The 23,474-nt window shown below is 36.4% G+C and overlaps 2 protein-coding genes across 2 annotated transcripts; one reads left to right on the top strand and one right to left on the bottom strand.

Annotated features, from left to right (window-relative positions):
• Nucleotides 1-1,354: 1,354 nt before the first annotated feature.
• On the bottom strand, nucleotides 1,355-11,803 carry LOC133516791 (uncharacterized). The gene is made up of 6 exons (XM_061849747.1): nucleotides 11,632-11,803; nucleotides 10,359-10,489; nucleotides 9,602-9,805; nucleotides 7,557-7,953; nucleotides 6,855-7,157; nucleotides 1,355-6,486 (listed from the first exon to the last, which is right to left on the bottom strand). Exons 1-6 carry the CDS (start codon nucleotides 11,696-11,698, stop codon nucleotides 6,002-6,004), a joined length of 1,587 nt encoding a protein of 528 aa, XP_061705731.1. The 5' UTR covers nucleotides 11,699-11,803; the 3' UTR covers nucleotides 1,355-6,001.
• A 5,088-nt stretch (nucleotides 11,804-16,891) lies between these two features.
• On the top strand, nucleotides 16,892-22,337 carry LOC133516793 (uncharacterized). Its single transcript, XM_061849749.1, has 7 exons — nucleotides 16,892-17,303; nucleotides 17,389-17,582; nucleotides 18,240-18,388; nucleotides 19,041-19,186; nucleotides 19,602-19,855; nucleotides 20,348-20,512; nucleotides 21,360-22,337. The coding sequence occupies exons 1-7, from the start codon at nucleotides 17,111-17,113 to the stop codon at nucleotides 21,606-21,608; spliced, it is 1,350 nt and encodes a 449-aa protein (XP_061705733.1). The 5' UTR covers nucleotides 16,892-17,110; the 3' UTR covers nucleotides 21,609-22,337.
• Nucleotides 22,338-23,474: the final 1,137 nt, after the last annotated feature.

Raw genomic sequence — 23,474 nt, 5'->3', positions numbered from 1 at the left:
GAAAAAAAAACCTGGTACTGGTAACCAGAATCTGGTTAGCTGTACTATATTGTCTTGTTGTATATGTGACGACAGGACGCTTTGTAAACAAAACCAGACCATTCTGGTTAAATTAAATTTGTTAATTCTATGAACCGTATAGTAATTCATAAAGTGCAGAAATGTAATGTATACCCATACACCCTAGTAGTGGGTATAAGACTTTTAGTAAACCCAACTAGCCGGCCTGTTAATGGTTACTAAATAATACAGTAACATATACGTTCCTGTCCTGTTGTTATAACAAGGTATTTAGTTTATGTAACGGAACGATTTGTGCGGTGTACTGGTTTTATATTGTTCACGTAACCAGACCATACTAGTAGTAGGTATAAGACGGATTGTAATGGTAACTAAATAATACAGTAACATATACATGCCTGTTGTGTTGTTATAACAAGGCATTTAGTATGTGTAACTAAACGATTTGTGCGGTGTACTGGTTATATTGTTCACGTAACCAGACCACACTAGTAGTAGGTATAAGACGGATTGTAATGGTAACTAAATAATACAGTAACATATACATGCCTGTTGTGTTGTTATAACAAGGCATTTAGTATGTGTAACTAAACGATTTGTGCGGTGTACTGGTTATATATTGTTCACGTTACCAGAACGCACTGTGCTAATGGGGCTTCTAAACGGGCCATATGTTCACTGCAATATGTGGCCGGCAACTATTGGTGGCCGGCCACATATTGCAGTCAAAATATGGCGCGTTTAGAAGTCCCTTGAGCACAGTGGGTTCTGGTTACGTGAACAATATATAACCAGTACACTGCTCTTCTTGTAAATATAGATCTTTATAAGCGTGTGCCTAACAAAAAATTGAGTTCATACTTCACCCAGCCAATCTGTTATATTAGAAAAGTTGTTTTGAGTAACCAGTATCAAAAATTTGGCACATCTAATAGTATAAACAACAGCCCTCTCAGACCATTGGTCAACCTTATGCCAATGCAATAGGATTAACTGGTAAATTAACTTTGTCGATGGTATCTATCACGTCACAACTTTTGCAATAAATAGACTAGCCGAGTGTATGGACACAAGTCTTTAGTATAGTACACGCAGTATAAAAAAAAACCCAGGCTAAAACTACCAAAAATGCTGTTGTCTTTTTTTATGATTATGATATAATAATACCTATACCGATGTAAAATATCCATTGTTTGGCTATTAAATTTAATAGACATGTGTAAAGTATCTCTCAGTCACGAAATTCATAAACAGAGAACAGCATTTCGCTCTTTAAACTTAATTACGTGTTTTACAAATGGTAGACAATTTAAAAGTAAAATAATACGAGTAATAAAATCAAACGCTTTATTATTGGTTTTCAAATTATAAAGCATCTTCAAGAACAGTATGAATTAAAGGGTCTAGCAGGCTAGGCTAACAAGACTGACCCCCACGAGGGATTTGGTTATACTTTTAGGTAGAGTAGTGGCTGCACCTGAGAACATAATATCAGCCTTCGATTTTCTTTTGAATCAGATTTATTCACGATTTTATTAAAAAATCAAGGGTAAACTTTTATTTCAGCTCAAAGCTCAACCAAGCCTGCGAGAGAAACCATATACATAACGTATGGAAGAGGATATAATGGGGTTAATAATGAATATTTTTACATCATATCCTTAAACTTAGATAAAAAAAAAATTGTCATTATAAATATTTACATCATATCATATCAATAGAATAGTAGTAGCAAATGAGCGGGTAAGTAGGTATAACATCGTCTTTTGTTCATTATAAAATAAATCATTGACATTTATCAATGACATATGTCACATACAGTGTTTTTATATTTATATAGGTACAGATTACATAGACTATACTGAGCAGCTTTTACTGTATGGCCAACCCCAAATATCTCAAAAGAAAATTTTCTGACGAGTCTGAAGTGGACATTATGTACGGGGAGGCAAAAATGTTTTGAGATTTCGGTGTTGGTCCATAGCAACAGTTGCTGAGTATGACCTAAGTAATTACCTCGTTCAATATGATTAGACGTTGGAATAATACTCTGTATATACATAACATATGTCATTAATCAATGGTCCTACCTACTAATGTATTACATACTCATTTGCTACTATTACTCTATTGATAATATTGATATGATATAGTAAATGTTTTTTTGACATGACGCATGACATTTGAAAATATTTTTGAATGTATTACGTTATTTGGTAGTTGTGTCTCCATAAGTGGCAAAAAAAAATTACCGAAAAAACGTTTTTTTTTTTCACAACTTTAAGGAAATGATGGTCTGTAAAAATATGCATTATAAGCCCTATTACATCCTCCTCAATACGTAACAAAATCGTGAATAAATCTGAAACAAAAGAAACTCGAAGACTGATATTAGACATACACAGTGTTCTCAGGTGCAGCCACTACTCCACCTAAAAGTATAACCAAATCCCTCGTGGGGGGCAGTCTTGCTAGATTAGCCTGCTAGACCCTTTCCTTGCATATTGTAGTAAGGAATGTATGGATTATCAACGGATTATCAGAGTATTAAAAAAAAAAGGAATCTTCTAACAATCATTACACTGATTAACAATCTCTATTGTTTTAATTGTGACTTAATAATCATTTGATGAAACGAACTCGCCATATGTCAAGTGTAAAATTTGTACTTTCTTATTAATAAAGTTAGGTTGGGTAAGTAAAGCATAGTTTTTTTGCTCCGGGAAATTGAAACAGTATGAAGATTCCATACAAGTATTCCACTTATCCAACTTGACCTTGTGTATAAATCATTAAAAAAAACGGTTTGCAGTAGGTACACAGCAACCATCAGTAACATCCGGGCAGCTAAAGTGCTCCAGAATATCTAAACATGTACTCCCCCAAACATGAGCACCGAGGCAATCAGATATTGCTGGGGTAACTGTAAATAACGTGCTGTTTTAGAAATGTACGAATTAGATATTCTTTGAGCTAAATAATAAGTATAGTGATACTGTTGCAGCGGCGAATAATAAATCACCTTTTGCTATATACTATCAGAGAGAATAAAGACATAAGAGTGACAAAGTCTAACAACATTTTGATGCTAGGTTCCGTGGCGCCACCTTTTCCATAATCCACTTAACTGCCACCTTTAACTGTTGACTAAAAAATGGCGACACCTGGTGTCGGATAGCAAAATAACGTCTAGGTAAGTTCGCTAGGACTTTTTCGTGAAATTTCACTCTATGTCTTTATTCTCTCTGATACTACGTACAGTCAACTTTAAAAAGATGTATCCACTTTTGGATCTTATTCCAAAGCAATAAGTTGAAAATATGGATACATCTTTTTGTAGTTGACTGTACATATATAACAAAAAACATTTATGAATAAACCACTGCATGAAATCAATTATCCTCACCCCTCGCATAAAAGTACTATTATTACTGAGGTGGAAGACATTTACAAATATTTAAAAAGTTGTACCGACAAAATAAAGGTGATATTTTATTGGCCGGTACTGTAGTCTTATAATTATATTGAAGACCTCAGAGTAACGTAAGTTGTTCTACTGTCACGACTACGTGTCATGGTATTTGGGACATAGCTATAAAGTTTGTCGTACATGAAAAATTCAGTCTCTGCATTACTCTTAATAACTACAAAACAACAAAGTCTTTCATCAAAATACTGTGTTTCAAAAAGGTTTACCTCAAATAGTATGTCATCATTGCACAAAAAAATGCTATTAATAGAACCAAAAATAGGCATCCCATCGTTAACTACATCTAACGTTAACACTAAGTTGCAATTGTACCTAGTTCCGCTAATAATCAACCAATTATACTCTTCAATAAATGCAGAGTTTAAATTTAATTTGTTCATAATTTTTTCTTTTATATTGTCATCTACTGGCCGGTTATGTCCCATCTGTACTTTCTTTTCAAGGTGTTTATTGAGAAACAAGTTATTCAACTTTAGTTGGTGCCTAATAGCTAGAGATTTGCAAACGTTTCTTCTATTGCTAGATACATTTGCAGAAAGTTTTGATAATCGGTGCTTAGCTTCAAACCTCATTGACCAGATAGATACCAATGGACCAAATTTTTGTAACATATCATGATAATGAGTTAAGAAATGAAATTTTGGTGTTAACGTTTTGTTAGTAATTCGTAAATATAATTTGTGGTGTTCAGAAATTAATAACTTAAGAAAATCAATAGTACCTTTTTGCAATTGATTAGAAATCACAATGTCAAGTATTTTTCTAAGATGTAAATATAGCTCCCAAAGGGTATCATTCGTTGGTATCAAATCCTCTACTAGCAAACTAAAATACCTTACAAAACAAAGCATTTCCGATGCTGACATTTTAATGGACTGATTACGAAGGTGTTCTTGAAGTATACAGGGTGGTTGATTGCTACGATCAGGTCCATAATCAAAACAAGTTAATCTTCCATTCAATGTATCTAATGAGAATAATTTTAATTGTTCTATGTAATAATACAATATAAATGACATGTCGTATTTACAAACACCTTCGAGTAAATCGTGCATTATATCTACCCCCACGTTATTGATAACGGAAAAACCATCGATATCATGCCATACACATTCTTCTTTGATGCCCGTCTCTGATACATTTCTTTGGTTTAAATCAATTAAATATTGTTCCATCGTACGATACAAATCACGGTCACATTCATGAGCATACCTTAGGTCTTCTTTACGTATCTTACAAATTCGACATGAAAAGTTACTAGAAAAGGATTCAGTAAAACCAATTAAGCTATGTAAACCTAGATTGTCACCCAAAATCACAGCTAATTTAAAGAAAACTTTACTATGCGTTCCATCGGAAAAAGTCAAATCGATTCCCTGGCGACTCAAAAAATTTAATTCTGATATTATAGGACCAAAAGTTACTCTATTTCCAAAATGTTGACGGTCGAATGAATGGAAAAGTAATGCTAAGAAAATGTTCTGTAGCTTTGACAAGTAGTGCGGTGGCAGACAAAGAATAGATATATATACAGCACCTAGTTTATGTACACCAGCTCTGCTACCAAGAGGATTACCTACTTCATAATCGTCAAAATATAGTCCAAGGGGTAAAACAATTTGTCCACTACAAGAAGTAACCATTTTTCGCCATTCAGAACCCTGGACTATATTTTGTATAACGTCACAATTGGAAGATTTTAAATCATTATAGTGTTGGGTAATCTGCTGATAGTCGTTACTTGATTCTAAAAATTTTTTTAATACATGTCGAAGTGGTATGAATTGGCCTGTGGATGTAGTAGGTACCAATTTAAAACTATTATTAGCATAGCTGGTTTCTAATCTTTGACCAAGAACATATTCTTCAGGCTCTATGTAAGTACCTTTTTCCTTGAACAAAGCAAAACGTACATGTTCAGATCTTACATCTTCAAAAGAATCACTAAATTTATCTAAATGGCTCTGCAAACGTCCAGCCCATTCGGCAGATATTTGCCTTTGCGACAAACACTGCGACAACATATTTTGAAGAGGTTTTATTACTGAGTCGGAGACCAAGGTATTCATATTTTCAGTAACATATTGAACTACATTTCTGGGGATCAAAGTATTGGCATGTAAATTAGCTGTGAATTTAAGTACAGAACTCTCAAAATCTATCGCCGTTTGGGCAGTGCCTGAATCGTGAGCTGTTGACAAATCAGAAAACTCAGAAATTGCTTCGTTACAATTATTATGCTGAATCAGATTATCAGAATTAAAGTTGTTTACATTTTGATGTGCGTTAAGGTATTCGGCATCATCACTAATTGAGGTATGGATTTTTAAATGTTTTTTAAATGAATTAATTAAAAAATATTTTCTATTACACCTTTCCTCAGCACACTCATAATAATCAAAACTATGATTACCATGCATGTATTTGAAGTGATGGCATAAGTCTTTTATAGAAGAAATGACCAATTTGCATATAAAGCACTTAGGCATTTTACTCAAGTAAATGTAAATCAGCAAGTAATGAGTTAACCGAAACAAATTCTTTGTCATAAGATGTTCTTATTTTATAAAACCCTCTCTGTATAAACAGCCAAATAAGTTCGCTTTCAACCGGATATTTACAATTCAGTGCTTGGAAAGCTTTAAAACACACATCGACCGCTTGCATAATGGTATGCATAGTGTAAAATGTATTATCCACAACAACAAAATACTGCTCAATATGTTGCAAATTTTCACCTACAATAAATATCGTAGGTTGGAAAGTAATACCATATTGTAGATATTTTTCTCTTCTTTGTTTGATGGTCTCATTTAAGTTCATGTATCTTGTAACATGGGTAATAAACCCATCCTTAGACTCCTGTTTTGAAGGCCTCCAGCTCCTTTTTTTTGGTTTCTTATGCAGAGGTTGAGCAACTAGCAGCGTCAGCGTAAATAATGCATTAATATTATCAGCTTCTTCTGCATTGACTCCTAAAAACAAACAAAATAAGTTTTTATTAAGGTGATGCATTGTATAGACAAAATTGGTGATTGTTAGGTATATTTGTCGTTTGTGTGTGTAGCCGGTAAAGAAAACAAAGCACGGCCCAAGCCGTTACCGCAGGCTGCACCAAGACAGCCGCCACGCGCCGGCGTACTAGAGTTGCGTACTACTATCGCAGTGTGAATAGTGTGATCAAGATCAAGCTGCGTCTAACTCACGTGTTTCAATACAGCACAACACGCCGACGGCATGTTAAAAAACCTTAAGTGTAAAGGCAATTTTTAAATATATAAGAATAGGCGCGGCCATTATTTATATAAGAAAAGGCCAGCAAAAAGTAATTAAATATTGTTACCTTGGAATTTTTCTCTAACCAACTTATGTTTGCTGCTTGCCAACTGGAAAATAGATTGTTTTGACAGCATGAAGTACTTGTATAGATTGTCTGAGGTCCCAGGGTACATAGTATCGAAGTCTATAGTCAGCAAGTGAAATCCTGTGGGTTTCTTTAAACCTGGATATTGTGCCATATATTCTGTTACAGTCATGTTTTTTGTTTCTTCAAGTCTATGTTTTGTAGTAGTTTTCCATTTTTGTTCGAGTAGTTTCCACGGCTCAGTTGACGCTTTAATCCAAGCCACATCGTCCGAAACGTCCTCTGAAAAGGAAAAAAATTATATCTGCTCATATTTATAAATACAATGCTATAGCTCTTGTCAATATAACAGTGTAAGTACAAGCTGAAAGTACACATGAACTGGAAGTGCATATGACTAAAATCGATTAAGATAAGTTGACAAAAAAGTAAACAATATTAAATTATGGAGTCCATACATCTCTGTAATACTAATAATTGTAACTTAATTTTTAACCGACTTCAATTTCATTTAATTGGCTGTTATACAACAGTGTATTAAAAATATTACAATGTATGTATATACTTTCATATTACTCTCGTCATATCATTATAATATTTAAGCCTGACATGTAAGAGTGCCCACGAAGCCTATTGCATAAAATATATTTGAGTTTATAAATAAGTCAGAGTTGATTTTACCTGGTTCAGTCTCTTCATTAGTTTCAGTGGTAGAAGATCCTGGAGTACTTGTATGTGACATTTTTCTCGCGGCAATACGATACTCCCTTTTTCTATTTTGCAAACAATCATATAGCTTTCCCTTAGCACATCTTCTGATTTTCAATTTCTTGTTGTTGATGTACGGAATGAAGTATGTGCTTATGTTCTCTTTATTAAAAACTTCTTTGATTTGACTGGCCATATCAAACAGAACAGAACTTGGAATATTGGTTTTTGAGGGGTCATCCCCAAGTAAATGTTTAATTATTATGTTACATATCCTTCTCCTAGAGCTGCTGCTCAACAAACCGTCGTCCTTGTGCAGGGAAAGTATAATTTTGCCCTCTGCGCTTGACTGCAGTAAATCCAGAAGTTTCTGAAAACCAAAATATTTTTTAATTGCTGTACTCTATTATGTCAGCATGATGAGATACATACATCTACTGTAAATTTTGGTTGACACCCAAAACTGTGAATAGCACCTGATGAGGGGCTAAGGTACTTAAATAATCAGATTGGGATATTTAAAACCCTAAACATCATACTATTAGATGATTTATTTTTCACCTCAGAAGCTCGAAAATGGTTACTTTTTTATTTGAATTCAATGAGCCAAGTTCAATTTTAGCTCACTTCTTAAGAGTAAGGTAAAACGATTTTGCTTACTGTTCCATACTAACACTACTATGAGGATAAGTTGATTAATTACCACAATCATCATCTTTCTAGCATCTTGCATAGGCTGATAAAAGAGCTTAAGGATAGTTTGTGAACCTAATCGCAAGAAAGGTTGGTGCAGGCACTAGATTTTGCAAATAATGATATTCAATATCTAGGACCAGTAGCACCGAAGTGACAATTTTCTCACTGCTGAGGTGAAATGTTTTATGTACAACACAAGATCAAAGTTATTTGCATGCATGCTCTTGTGTCCATCACCTTTCACGCACTTGGGACTCAAAATTAACACTCAAAACAAAAACGAACTTTGCTCTCTTGTTGTACAAATAACTAATTATAATAACTATATAAAGAAACTGTCTGTCAATCTTGTCACCTTACAGACATAATTCACAATACACTGCATATTCAAGTAAACTTTCATATGTGCTAAAAACCAAACCACAAGTTATTTTTAAAAGTCGCTGAACAATCGTCTCGTTTGAGAAGTAGAATCTACGTTTTCATTTTTTGCTTATGTTACAAACGGCACTTTGCCATACCTACAATTATAATGGGGTTTTTTCTACCTCTAGCCATATTCTACGTAGTGATTAATTAGGCCATACTGACTGAACTGTAACTTTTACTATCAGGCAAACGTTGAAAGTTAAAAAATTTTTTTACCCCCCCATACAAAATGTTTACATCTGATGATAGAAGTCGAAATGTATGAACTAGTAGTCCGCCTCGAACGAAGAACTCGCTTATTGACCAGAATAGAAAGACCTCTCTGCTAATTGCTTGAGGGTTTTCTGGCTCCACACAATCTGTTCAAATTCGAATGGTGAAATTTGGTGCGCCTCAGCTGTAATCCTACCAAATTTCATAGATTGGAAAAACTATACTCAAGTTATCAATTCGTTTGTTCAGTATGGCCTAACTATCACCACATTCAATATGGCTACCAATAAGGAAAACACTACCTTATTGTACTTACGTATTTAATCACTTTATTGCACCTAAACAAGTAAAATTAAATTAAAAATCTAAAAAAAACCCAACTTTGAAACGGCTGAACCGATTTTGATTGAACATGTCTACGAACCACCACTAGAAAACTGGCTTTCAAATAAAAAAACCGCATCTCAGATCACCTGTTTAGGAGCTACGGTGCCGCGGACAGACAAACACAATTAGCGGTCAAATTTATAAACCCCTTTTTTTGGTCAGGGGTTAAAAACAAAATACAAGTATATTATATAAAATATTTGCACAAAGGCGAACTTATCCCTATAAGGGATATCTTCCAGTTAACCTAAAAGAAAATGAGAAAGGAGTAAATAGTATGAAGTGACACGTACATTATCTTTACTTTGTTGTATCCCTTCTTGTTTATTTTCCATAACTTTCAAAGGAGAGACTGGATTTGGGGTATCACTGTTCGCATTTTCAGGTGCATCTTCTGTATTCATCAATGTTTGAAATAATTCTATGTTTGTCATTTCAGTTAACGGATTCCTATGCTTTTCTTGGAGTATATCAACATCCATGTTCATTACTGAAAACTGGCATAACAAAACAATAAGTTAAAATTATCGTGTGGACATTTTACATATTATGTGGAGTCTATATGTGAGAGTGGTTTTTCTACTTTAGTAACACTGAAAACAAACTCTTACCATACCAAATTTCGTTCATATTGGTACAGTGGTTTAAGCGTGAACAGATAACAGACAGACAGACAGGCTTTCACATTTATAATCATCCCTTATAGTTCACAGGGGTAATAATGTTGAAAGTTGAAAAAGGTTAGGAACCCACTGACATAGACAACATTTTTTCTAAACCTATCGAAAACTAAATGCATCATATTTAAAAGAAGTAATAGCATGATTAACTGATGTGTGTTGGCCATATTTCTAGTTAGATGAAATATACATTTCTAATTAAAAATAATATAGGTATATTACAAAAAATTTTTTAGAAGTAAAAATCTGTGATCTGAGCTACAGAAACCCTCTAGTTGATGGCAGCAGAATTTAAAGTAAAATATTGCTAACATTTTAAGTAACTATAGTATGTTCTTTATGTTTTAATAAAGGTATTAAGTTAGCTCACCTGTCCAAGAGCAATAGATTTCCAATTTTGAAAATTTTTTTGAAATATGGCTCTGTCACCAATAGTAGGAAACAATTCCCGTATCATGCTGTCATCTAGTAAATTGAGGCAATCTACAGATATTTTGTTTTCTGAAAAAAAAAACAGTAACTGCACATAAAGTCAAAAACGGTATGTTGTTTACACTGTTCGCAGACCACTACCAGTACCTTCAGGGACCACTAGTGGTCTGGGAACCACTGGTTAAGAACCACTGTGTTAATGGCTTAATTAATTTCTTTAAAGATGTATTACATTATTATTTAGGTATTATGTACCCAATATATGATGATCATTGAAGTGAAGATACAGTGTATATCAAACGCAAATATTTCCAAACTCATGTGAACAAAGTCGTACATATGTAAAGGTGAGTAGATGTTGTCTCATCACAATGGAATATGGAAGGTTCAGATTAAAGCAAAGCTGATAATTTAGTTTGCCCTTGACTGTAGGTACTACGGTCTAAGGTTTGTGGTTGCATCTCTATCATATGCCAAAGAAAGAAAAATGCAGTTGTAGCCTAAGTAGTGACATTGTCAATTTATACCTCGCAATGGAGTACGCAAAACCGTAGCAAATGACAGTTGAATGTAAAGGTTGGCGGTCATATGTCATGATGTCACTATTTTTTTAATTTTAAAGTTAAAAGTAGTGTCTCTGGAAAGTAAATTATTAAATTACTTCTTTAATTTTTTGATTATTTAATCACAATTTGTTTACTCTTAATTTGAAGTCCAAAATAAATTCTACCTACTTATAACATAATGATGGGTCCATATTGTTACGCCTCGCGCCAAAAATCTAACGGCTCCTGTGCTGCCTCCTATAGTTCATGCACGCTCCCTATAGAGGTCACTTTTTTGAGATAAGTACTTGTTGTTTGTTTGATTATTAAACAACCTAGTTAGAAAAGGCAAAAGAATTGCTCAAGCTACTTGTTTTATGAATACATGAGTTATAATACCACTCCCGTCGATAAATGATATGGATAAAATGCATAGCCATCAAATGACGCCATTATGTTACAGTAAATATGGCGTTTGTCGTAACGCGAAATAATTATGTAGATATCAAACACAAACTAGGTAAGTACAACCACACCTCGAGTATATGGCTAAAATTATTTTGCAGCGGAATTGAATACAAAGCATTCATAATTATTTATTAATAATTAATACAGGCGAGTCATGACAAACATTAATTTCGGGCATAACTTCAGCTTTTTACTTACTTTCGAAAATTTCCATGTATTCCTCGAGGTTCCATGTGATTAAAAGTTTTCTTACATCTTCGTCCATGTTCACAAGTTTTTAAGCACACTTTTACAATAAAATTATAGACATAGAAACACCACCCGGTACAACGAACGAAAGACGCTGGCGCAATGGCCGTTTCATGTGACATGCGCAATTCCTTTCTCCCTCCCCCGCCCCCCGCGCAAACACCGTGGTGTTGGCACAACTGTTTGATTCGTTCAGAATACAATGCATTATAGTAACCATAACATAATAATTTGTAACGTGTACACTCGCATCTTTATTTTTACATATCAATAGTTAGTGTTACGATGCATATATTAAAGGAGACAAACGTTTAATATTTACAACACTTGCATCTTTACATATACAACAAAATTGTAAGCAGTACTAAATTGCATTTAACTAGAATTAAACAGTGATGTTTAAAAAACAAGTTTTACACGATACAACATTTTTTGTTATTACTACCAGATTTTAGTAGGTATAACTATATTTTTAACTACTATACGTTCTGGTAGTATTGTAGAAAAATATTTTTTTCGGTGTACACTGCACCATTTTGGAAGTCTCAACAGCATTCTGAAAGCGTTGTTGTATTGAATGCGAAGGGCGTTGTAGGCTAAACCAAAGACCGCAAGAGTAAAAGACTGGCTATATGCTTTGTACAGTGTTATTTTTACTTCCACGGAGCATCTAGCGAATCTTCGAGCCAGCATATTACTCCTAACCGACAACGCCCTTCGCTCCCTCTCAATATCACTAACATCACGCAGATGCATTAAGACTCGCTTGGCATCTGTGGAATTGCCCCAAATCACTGATAGTTTTAACGATCGACATATACTTTTAACGTGATCTCACCTAGGTCTCAAAAGTTCTACCATTCTGTAATAACTTAACAAATAGTGATTGTTTTATTTTATATCTAGAGCAATCAGGACTGTAAAAGATATACTTTTGAATGTAAATTTTAGAGATTTATCTATATTTGGAAAGTTATCTGGGATGTCAGATACTTTTGGCGCGTTGTTTCATCCGCTACTATTGATGCTGACTGTACTACTATTATCTGATGCTGACTTTACGGGTTTGTATATTATACTTAGAACAAATGATCTTAAAAAAACCACAATGAACATAAAATAAGGATGTTGCCTGTATTTGCCTACAATAAATTATATCGCACCATGCACGAAACAAATCACGAGGGGACTTATTAAAAAAATGTAGACAGAAGTTATTTATTTACGCAATTTCTATTTAACTAATGGGATAAAACTAAAAAAGTAGGTATATATCCATTATGTATATTGTTATTGTCAATAAATAGGTTTTTTTTTTAAAAGTAGGTGACTTGACCGTGACGTCACATGTTCTGTTTTCATATAAATTCAATAGCGTCTAATCGTTTAATAATGACAGTTCGAAAAAAGAAACTGATTTGACTAGCTGGCAATTTAAGTACTCTATTATGAATTACCCTATTATTTTTTTATTAATGTAAAGTAAAAAAGGGCTTGACTCAGCAAAAAGTTGCAGTCAATTTACCGCAACGCTGGTTACAGTCAGACCCTTGTATTATGAAAGAGTAATGTTACGTATACATGATTACGTATCATGTGTCGGAACGCAGTCCAATTAGGGAATCATTATGCGTGGGCATGTAATTCAATATGGATGGATACCAATGTGCAAATGCAAGATAGTAAAGTCTGTTCGGAAAGAGAAGAGTTGTGGAATGTATTGGGCACCATACATTCAACAACTCTTCTCTTTCCGAACAGACTCTATCTTTGCTATAACCGCAGCCAAGACACTATCAATAAAAATGATATTATTTATATTTTTATGTTACAAATGAAATGCAGGAATAACAATAAGTATTTATCCTGTTATTATTAATGATCGTGTGCAGACCGCACGTGCATTCTGTTTACGTAGCGTACCTAATTATACTTTGCTTATAGGAATATTTGAAATCTAGGTGATAAGCCAAATCAGACATTAATCCATACTTCGGCCAAATTAATCAATCAATACTTTAATATTGTTCGCGATTGATTATTTTATTTGATAAATATTGTTTTCCGAACACCTTTCTTATGAAATAAAAATTACGTAGGTACTTGTGCTAGCGCGAGTTATGCGCTACGAGCGTAGCTGATGATCCGTATGTAGCGAAAAGTAGTCTAAATTGAAGAACTCGACGTGTTGTTACGAGAATTAGAGCTTAAAAAACTTCTGAGTCTTTTAAGTCCCGAGTAGAGTCCTTTATTAAGTATTTTTTTAAGCGCAACTCAAAAGGACTCGAGTCTCCGAATAAAGACTAAGTCAACAATTTTATAGGTTTTACCTAAACGAAATAGGCATTATTGTATGATTTATGTTATGTACATCCATGAATTTTACATAAAGACAACGCATTTTGAAGTTATTTGTAATAAAGTTACAAGTTCTCCGAAAAGGACACAAGTCTCGAAAGATTCGGGTCTCTAATAAGTTGAAAAGAACTCGAGTTTCGTCTTAATTATAAGAGTCTGAATAACTGAGTTGAGTCTTAAAGCAGAGGACTCAAAGGACTCGAGTCTTAACCAACACTAGCCAAAAGCGCCTACGAACAAAGAACCCGCCTGGCAGGTCGCTGGCAGTGAATGTGTAAGCCAGCTTCACGTTTCAGGCTGGCCGCAGCATGCTTGTTTGCCACTTTCGTGTTGTACAAAAATCAAACAACTAAAAAAATAATACCTATATTGTGTCACAAGGGCGTAAAATGATATATTTAGGGGCGTATTTCACCAAATTAAGTTTGAAATACTGACTGATTTTATACAATTAATTTTACGGTGATAATTTGCATAAATAAAAACATAATAAAAGTTAATAATGTATTCTTATCAGAGTACACCACTGAATGGTCTGTGGAGTACACAACCACACATATCCATAAAACGACGACGATATGTTTGCCTTCCTTGCGAGCCGGCTGGACCGGTAACCGCCGGTTACTTTCGATCTCGTCGACGTCTCCAGGCTACTGAAAGACATTACATCCCTGAAGACGAGTCTGGCAAAGGTGCAGCCAAAGTTGGAGGTGGCAAATAACACCATTTGTGAACTTCGTACCGAGGTGGTGACACTGTTTCGGTATGTAGGTCACACGAGGCAACTGACTTAAGCTCGTGTTGTGATTCTCGTGCAATTATGTCCAGCAATGAGCGATATAACGCCAGCCACGCGCCACGCCGCGTCTCGTCGTGCCGTCATCAACGACTCCTCAACTTCAACACACAAAAATTTGAACCCGGGACTATCACCTTCATAGGCAGTGTCAATACCCACTAGGCCAGACCGGTTGTCACACTCAAATCAAATTTGAACTATTTTTTATTATAATTATAGCCCCTTCCCACCTCACCGGAACAAGTAACAGTGCGGGTGCCGTGGCTAAAGGGGCCGAAAAGCTTATAATACAAAAGTACAGGGGTCTCGGCCCCGAATACATTTTTATGCCATTTGGGGTCGAGACGCTTGGCCCGTGGGGTCCTAATGCTCTACAACTTTTTAAAGAACTATCTAAAAGGCTAGTCGACTTCACAGGTGACCGAAGAGCTGGCAGCTTTCTCGCACAACGTATTAGCATCGCTATATACAGCGGGGAAATGCTGCCAGCATCCTTGGCACCATGCCAAAGGGGCCAAATTTTTTAGACATATTTTAATTTTATTTGGTATTAGTTTTTAGTTTTAATTTAGTTTTATTTAATAGATAAGTTAGTTTATTTTTATTGTGCCCGACATTTAATTACTTTTTAATAAATAAATAAATAAATAAATATTATTCAAATATAAAAATAGAAACTATTAAAAAACCTAATTAAGATTTCATAATTGAGATCAATGTCATGTTTTTAGAGCATCAAACTATATTGATGCTCATCATCTTCCTCGCGTTGTTCCGGCATTTTGCCACGGCTCATGGGAGCCTGGGGTCCGCTTGACAACTTATCCCAAAAATTGGCTTATGCACTAGTTTTTACACAAAGGGTAAACTAAGTCCGGTTTCCTCACGATGTTTTCCTTCACCGCAAATAAGAGACCGGTAAATAAAATTATAAAAATAATAATAATTCCGCCTATATACGTCCCACTGCTGGGCACAGGCCTCCTCTCACGCGCGAGAGGGCTTAGGCTATAGTCCCCACGCTAGCCCAATGCGGATTGGGGTCTTCACATACACCTTTGAATTTCTTTGAATTTCGGACTGGTAAATATGAAATGATATTTCGTACATATGTAAGTTCCGAAGAACTCATTGGTACATGCCAGGGTTTGAACCCGCGACCTCCGGATTGCAAGTCGCACGCTCTTGCCGCTAGTCCCTGGAGCCCAGGAGGGTCCTGCGCTTCATCAAACTATATTGATACTCATGAAATCAAATACGTAATTGAGTGTCATTAATGTAATTATGTAATTAATCGAACGGAGGCGAAACTCTTACATTCAACTTGGAACACACGGCTGGCTAGGGGCACGTCCCGGCATTTTGAGGTTTTTTAATTTTTGATAGTTTGTTCCTCGATAACTTTAGTAAATTTGGTCTTTTTTTAATTAAAGTAGGTAAAAGCGTAGTTGAGGCCATTATGTTTTTTAAGTTCTAAATGAGAAGGATCGATTAAGGGGTTATGGAGCTAGAAGTTCCAAAAGCTATTTGATGAGCTATTTTATATTTATCATTCAAAATCATCACTCAAACGTCAGTTCTGCCATAAGGACACAGCATTCTTATCCGCTCTTAGTAGTCAAGTAGGAACCCTTATAATTATATAGTTTCGCCATATCTGTCTCTGTCTATCGTGTCTTTGCTTCGTGATAGTTAGTGCTAGAAAGCTGCAATTTGGCATGGGTCATTGGATAGCTCATTCAAAAAGAATTAAAAAAAACAGGTTTTCCGAAACTATGTAAGTACTTTTGAGAAAGTGAATATTTTAGGAAATAATCGCTCTGAAGGAAAAAAACATGCGTGCATTTTATTTCATGTATACATATTAACATTGTTAAATTTCGTATAATATACGGTCCAGTTGTAATTGGTCCAAAGTATACGACCCAAATAACGCGGATAGTTCAATATAAATCTTCACATTTGATTTAATCTCGTTAGTCGGTAGGTAATTCTACTTCGAGAGTAGGTATGTAGATCTGATATTTATTGTATTTGAATTATAATATTTGGTTTGCGATTATTATGTTCAACAATAATGCAATAAATAAATACGATTACAGATTACAGGCCATGATACGGTTTTATTTTGTGTTTGACAAATTATTTAGGCAAGATAGGGCTATCGCGCTTATTTTATCTCGATCAAATAAATTCAGCACACCGTGATACGTAGTCGACATAACCACTTAAACCTGTGAAAGCCGCGCCCGCTGCGCACACGCAGACACGATGATTCGTTCAGCGGTGGTTATCCTAGCGTTGGTGGCGGCGGCCGCGGCCCTGCCCGCCGAGCTGCCCGATCCCGGGGAATTAGTCTTCGTCCTGAACGAAGACGACTGGGATGACTATCTGGACGCTTGGCTCGCTAACGAGCAGCTGAAGTCGGGGGCGAACTTTACCAGCCACAACGGAGCTCGAAATGGTACTGCCTTGACCTCTTTATTATGCATATTTCCATGAAAAACAACGATTCGATTTTTGGTAAAACTGAGTATATTTGTTTTAAGGGTGTACCTTCAGAGTGAACGGAGACCTCGGGCAACCTCAGCCGGTGTACTTACGCGGAGGGAACTATCTGGCCGCCGATGGCAACTCCGGCCAGATCCGGCTGAACTCGGGCGAGCAGGTCACCATCGCCTGCACCGGCTCCGGCCGCACTATCCAGCACCCCAACATCGCGAGCTCGGGGCTCCAAACAGCTGTAGGTACCTTTGGTATACTAGAAGCTTAAAAAAATTAAGCATTTTACGTATGTAATTCGGATCTTATGAGTTATCATAAAAAATTAATAAAATATAATATATATAATTTGTTAAAATTCAAATATATGATCAAGCGTACATAATAGCTTAAGACCTTTACTCTATTGTATCACCTGTACTTCGCAAATAAGCTCATTAATTAATTCATACGAATCTTCATGCTTTAAGACAACTGTTGCCGAACCGCAGCTGTGTTTGTCGTGTTTTTGCTGTACAATTTCTGGTCAGTACCCCTAGTGTAAATAAATTCGATTTCGAAACGTGACGTACGCGTTTGCGTTTAGTCTCATTTTGTATGTGATTTAGAAAGAGCGCGCCAAGCGGGACGTTTTGGAAACTCAAAATCCTATACAAAATGAGACTTAACGCAAACGCGTTCGTCACGTTATGATGTCGATTGAATTTACACTAGGGGTACTGGTTTCTAATTTCCCAAAAACCTGATTGTCTTATATAGGGCCATTGTACATTTGAAATTCGTAATTATATCAGTACAATTTTACTACGTGTGTGCTGTGTGTAGTATATTTCATTCATTAATCGTTTCATTGTCCTTTCTCAGAATTACACGACTTATATCTTACCATGTTTTCCAGACTGCTACTTGTGCCAGTGACGACCTGGTGACCGGCAGCGGCTGGCTGAATGGGAACGGCGCGTTCGGCGGATTCACCTGCAGTGCTCACTCCTACCACGATTCCATCGGCACTAACAGCAGATGCTACAACAATAACTTACTTATCCAGTGAGCGTTCTAAACTCCCTACTCGGTGTCGGTTCGTACTTGCCCCGATGCATAAATTCTCGTCTAGTCAGAGTCAGTTTCTGAGGTTCTCGTATTTGTACAAAAATAATATTTTAGGTAAAAAATCACTTATGTTTAAGCCTTTGTCAGGCAGAGAGAATATATTTCCCACTACGATTTGGAATTTTATAGCGTAGAGTTCAATTTTCATAATTTTTGACTCCCTTATAACGTAAAAGGCTGAAGACTAATACTAACCTCTTCCCGCTCAGAGGCCTATAAAAGGGTCTCCCATTCCATTCATTTTTTATATAGATTCTACAATACCAAATACGAAAAAAATATTAATTGTTATTAGGAGAGGAAAATAGGATTAGGCAACATTTTATAAGTTTTTTTTTTAACAATAAAAGTAATATACAATTTTTCTTATACGATTAAAATAAACTAAATTAAATATGACTACTATTATGGGTCCCATTACTGAGTCGTTTGATCTATATGTTTAAAAATTTATAGGAGCTAGTAGGATGTATATCTGTTGTCGTTATAACAACCAATACTAAAAACTACGGAACCCTCGTGGGCGAGTCCGACTCGCACTTGTCCGGTTCTTTAATTTACTTGAATTTAGTTAACATGTAATTTACAGGGTGGGTTTCATTGTTAACGGGTGGCTGTATCCACTGTACGTGTCTTGCTTCGACCAAAACCGCCTGGAGGTTCTGTACGTCGTCTACGAGCAGACTCCTGCTAACGCCGTCCACCAAACTGGCGTCGACCGCCCAAGTTGGCTAGGTGAGAACTAATATTACCTATTTGATAATCAAAGTGAAATATAAAATCGAATATTATTAAGGTATGGCCCCTTTGAGTTTGCTGATGCTGCACCGCGATACTCACTAGTACAACTGGGTAAAACTGATACAAGCTTGACTTTCAAATTCTCAACACTTTCCGTTCGTGAGTTTTTCGGATGCTCGAAGCAGATATCTGAATTTGATATTCCCCACTAGCTTTCCAGTGATGAAGAACATCGTGAGGACGCTTGTAGCCCTGCATACAGTATGTGCGAAGTAATTTCATAATATAATTATGTGGAATTATTGAATTGGTATTGACCAATGATAACAGCACAAACCGTCTTGTACGTGGCCGGAGACTTTGCCCCAGATGTGACGTATAATTTGAGAATTTGTACTCATACTTGCAGCTGGCAGCTGGTTCCCCGGTGTGGCAGTGAACACCGCCTACACTCAAGTCCAGCAGAAGATCGCCATAGCTAACGCGGTCGGGCAAGCCCAGGCCGATAAGTACGTCACGTCCACGCAGTTCCTGGCGCGCGGGCACTTGGCGGCCAAGTCCGACTACGTGTTCGCCACTGGCCAGCGGGCCACGTTTTGGTTCATCAATGCCGCCCCGCAGTGGCAACCGTTTAATGCTGGCAATTGGAACTGGTTGGAACAGGTTAGTTACATCGCACCTACGTACATATATGACCACATGTGATTATGTAACAAAGCTGCATTTAGTTTATTTTATAGCAAGTTTGAGTTACAGTTCGAAGGGCATCTTAAGAGCACCAATGTCCCAAATCAGTGGGATAATACTTATCAACATTTTGCCACGTATTCTTATAGGTTTTTATTAAAAGAGTAAATAGTATATATACCCCCTTATTTATAAACGTGTACTAAAGTTACGATGCCGCTAATCATCGTTTGTCCCTTTCCGACGTATTGGTATGATGGAAAGGGACAAACGATGATTAGCGGCATCGTAACTTTAGTACACGTTTATGAATACGGGGATAGAGTATAGCTACAAACACTATAAAATGACCTATTCTTGCTTTTCGTAATTTGAAACTATACATATAATAGGAAATAGAGAATGAAATCATTAATACTATTTTACTTTTTACAAAATAATTTACAAAAATACTCCATTGGTTACAAGAACGCTCGTGCTCGCATCGGCGTTGCTGGCTACAACACAATTATTTACACTGGCACGTGGGGTGTGACGCAGCTGCGCGACGGCAACAACGTGCTGCAGGACATCTACCTGCATCGCGACGCCAACAACAACCCTCAGTTACCCGTACCGCTGTACTTTTACAAGGTAAAAGTCAACACCGCCATTAACTTGAGCGTATCTGTACGTGACGACATCTACCTGCATCGCGACACCAATAACAACCCGGAGTTACCCGTGACGCTCTACTTCTAAGGTAATGAATAACACCGTCGTTTACTCGGGCGTGTGTGGACGCGACGCAGCTGTGCGGGGCTAACAACGTGCTGCATGTCGTGTCATCTACCCGACAGGCCTACAAACTAGCGACTACAACACTGTCGAGGAATCACGCAGCTACCTATGAACGACTATAATTTCGTTGAGTCATATTATAGCCTTCTTACATAAAGATACCACGAAAAAATTTTCAATTTTTTTCCAAGTTTTCTACATTGTACCTACATATTCTGACGTAGAAATGGCGATTGGTATACGTTCGAATTTCGATTTTCGCAGTACCCTCTATCAGTTAAAGATGATGTTATAGGGTGGTTATTTTTTACAAGCTTTTATTTACTTTCACCTGACCGTTGTCTGTTTGTAATCAAATCTTACAAGTTAAATTTGACTCACTTCCCGGTTTCCGATGAAGCTGAAAATTTGCTTACATATGTAAGTCGGGTGACAATGCAATAATATGGTACCATCGTGATGATCTGATGATGGAGACAGGAGGTGGCCATAGAAACTCTGTAATAAAACAATGTAAACTAATTGTGTTTGGGGTTTTTAGAATTGTCTCGATGAGTATTAGTTACTTGTGGAAAGAAAAGTACAGTCATCGATAAAAGCTTGTACCAAAAATGAAATTTTTGGCAAAAACTTATTCCGTATAATAAGTAAGTGTGCGTGTCAAGAGTTAAACAGAAATCTAAGACGAAAATGTTCATAGGTGATCTACGATGAATCTCGCCGCCTGGGCACCGCGTTCGTGAGCATCAACAATCCCTGGTACTCAGAAGCCGAGGTGCGTGCGCTGACGTTCTGCACGGACCGCTGCCGCAACAACGCCGCCTTTAGCTGGATCGGCTGGCAGCCCGACCGCATCGACCTGGGCTACAGCTTCTGCTGCGACGTCGACGAATTCCGGAGGACGGTGCCCCACCTGCCCGCGTTCACTGTTAACGGGCTTTTGACATAAGTGATGGCCGCCTATCTCACAAACTTTACTATTGACATATTGATTTAAACTAACACAAATGTCACATATAATTTTAAAACCGAAACGGGAATTAAACGCGTTTTAACTTAGTTTTATTATTTCGCTTGACGTTTCGATCCTGACATTACTTTCGTGGTCACAGGCAGATTCAGTGCCTGCCAAATAATAAGAGCGATTTACCCCCTTATTCATAAAATTTAGCAATCTCTTACAAACCTCTGTTTTTGTTTCTTTCTAACAAACAGAAATGTCATGATGACGAATAGGGACCGTCGATTATCAACGTTTTGTTAGATTTGACAAACGTTTATGAATAACGCCATAGGGAGCGTGCATAAACTGTAGGGGGCAGCACGGGAGACGTTTGTGAAGTTTATTCCAATGCAGATGGCAAAACTTCTATGCACAAGAAAACGTTAGATGGCAGCACTTGCTTTGGCGTGAAGTGTCAATGTGCATGTTGATGTTTCCGATTCGAGCCACAAGATGGCAGACCCTCCAATGCGCACGGTCCCTATAGGTATACCTAAGTCTCGTTTCTGTTTTAAAATGTTTACAATTGAACCCGACACTGATAATGTCCTGTACATTTCGGCGTCAGTAATAACTGTAATAAGTAAGGACCGGCAATGTCCGGCGACAATTACCAGCGTGTTGAAACAGGGGCATATTATAACGTGTAAATATGTAAATAAACGTTGATGCGTAGTTTTAGTATCATTATAAGTACCTACCTGAACTCATACTATCAGCCCTCTAATGAACGGATGCTTTAAGGAAGTGACATAAGGCGACGTGACTACCATTACCATACACATGATATTATGTACACCCAGTCGCATAACTGCATGGCCACATTATGAAGGAATCATACAATTACAGTTGATCTTAGTGTAGTTTATTAATTAATAAAATTACTCGCTATTTGCCATTGTAAAATGTTAATATATTAATGAAACTTTAAGTCAAAAACTAAAAATATTATATATTATATTATTTTTGTAAAAGACAGATGGTTTCTTAAATAAATAAAAATAAATTCATAATATGAATTTGTAATTTTCAGCTCCCTGTACATATGCAAATACTATCTTTGATAGAAAAAAATATTTACGAGAGTAATTTATAACAATTACAATGAGCGTCTTGACGTAAATTACTACTTACTTATAGCGTAGGAGTTCCGTTGTGGGCTTCATGAGCCACCAAATTGCACTGTTTAAATGCAAATGCTTGGTTTATATCTAAAAAAACGCTATAACTATGCTTAAATTAAAATTTTCGTGGAATCCATCATCAGAACTCAACCTTGACAAAATCATTTCAAAAAACCTATCTTACTAAATACTTAACAAAGTAGTCATCGCCAAACGTAAGGTACCTACGTGGCATTGAGGTGTTCCGTTCTGGTCGTCATCAGCGGTTCCAGTTCATAAAATGTCATTGTTTTCAATACAATAAATGCTTGATTTGATGATGGTAACTACTACAAAAATCACTATAATATATATGTAGTATGCCAATAAGATTTGAGGACTTCCCTCGATTGTGACACTATTAACTATATTTAGACTGAACTAGATTATGATGAAAATGGGACCAATCTGTAAGTATAATATACTATCAATTTAAAAATCTAATCGGTTGAGAAATGACTAACTTCCGAGGTAATTGACAATAAACATACAAACTGAATTGAGAACCTCCGTCTGAAATTTTGAAGTTGGTTAAAATGCTGTTCACGGTTGACAACAACGTATTAGGCCAGCAGCATACGGGTTATAAGACTGGCTGAACTCTCACTCAAGGACAAACTAGCAAAGCAGCAAAGCTTTCCAGGATTTG

This window comes from Cydia pomonella, chromosome 4, assembly GCF_033807575.1.
Source record: "Cydia pomonella isolate Wapato2018A chromosome 4, ilCydPomo1, whole genome shotgun sequence".
NCBI lineage: Eukaryota > Metazoa > Arthropoda > Insecta > Lepidoptera > Tortricidae > Cydia > Cydia pomonella.
This window is presented reverse-complemented; position numbering and strand designations above follow the sequence as displayed.

Excerpts from the sequence above, each read along its gene's own strand:
- LOC133516793 (XM_061849749.1), top strand. The coding sequence starts at position 17,111 with ATGATTCGTTCAGCGGTGGTTATCCTAGCGTTGGTGGCGGCGGCCGCG. Across the intron at positions 19,187-19,601 it reads CGACCGCCCAAGTTGGCTAG|CTGGCAGCTGGTTCCCCGGT; the intron begins GTGAGAACTAAT and ends TCATACTTGCAG. Across the intron at positions 19,856-20,347 it reads ATTGGAACTGGTTGGAACAG|AACGCTCGTGCTCGCATCGG; the intron begins GTTAGTTACATC and ends ATTGGTTACAAG.
- LOC133516791 (XM_061849747.1), bottom strand. The coding sequence starts at position 11,698 with ATGGACGAAGATGTAAGAAAACTTTTAATCACATGGAACCTCGAGGAA. Across the intron at positions 7,954-9,601 it reads TACAACAAAGTAAAGATAAT|AAACTTCTGGATTTACTGCA; the intron begins GTACGTGTCACT and ends TTTGGTTTTCAG. Across the intron at positions 7,158-7,556 it reads TAATGAAGAGACTGAACCAG|AGGACGTTTCGGACGATGTG; the intron begins GTAAAATCAACT and ends TTTCCTTTTCAG.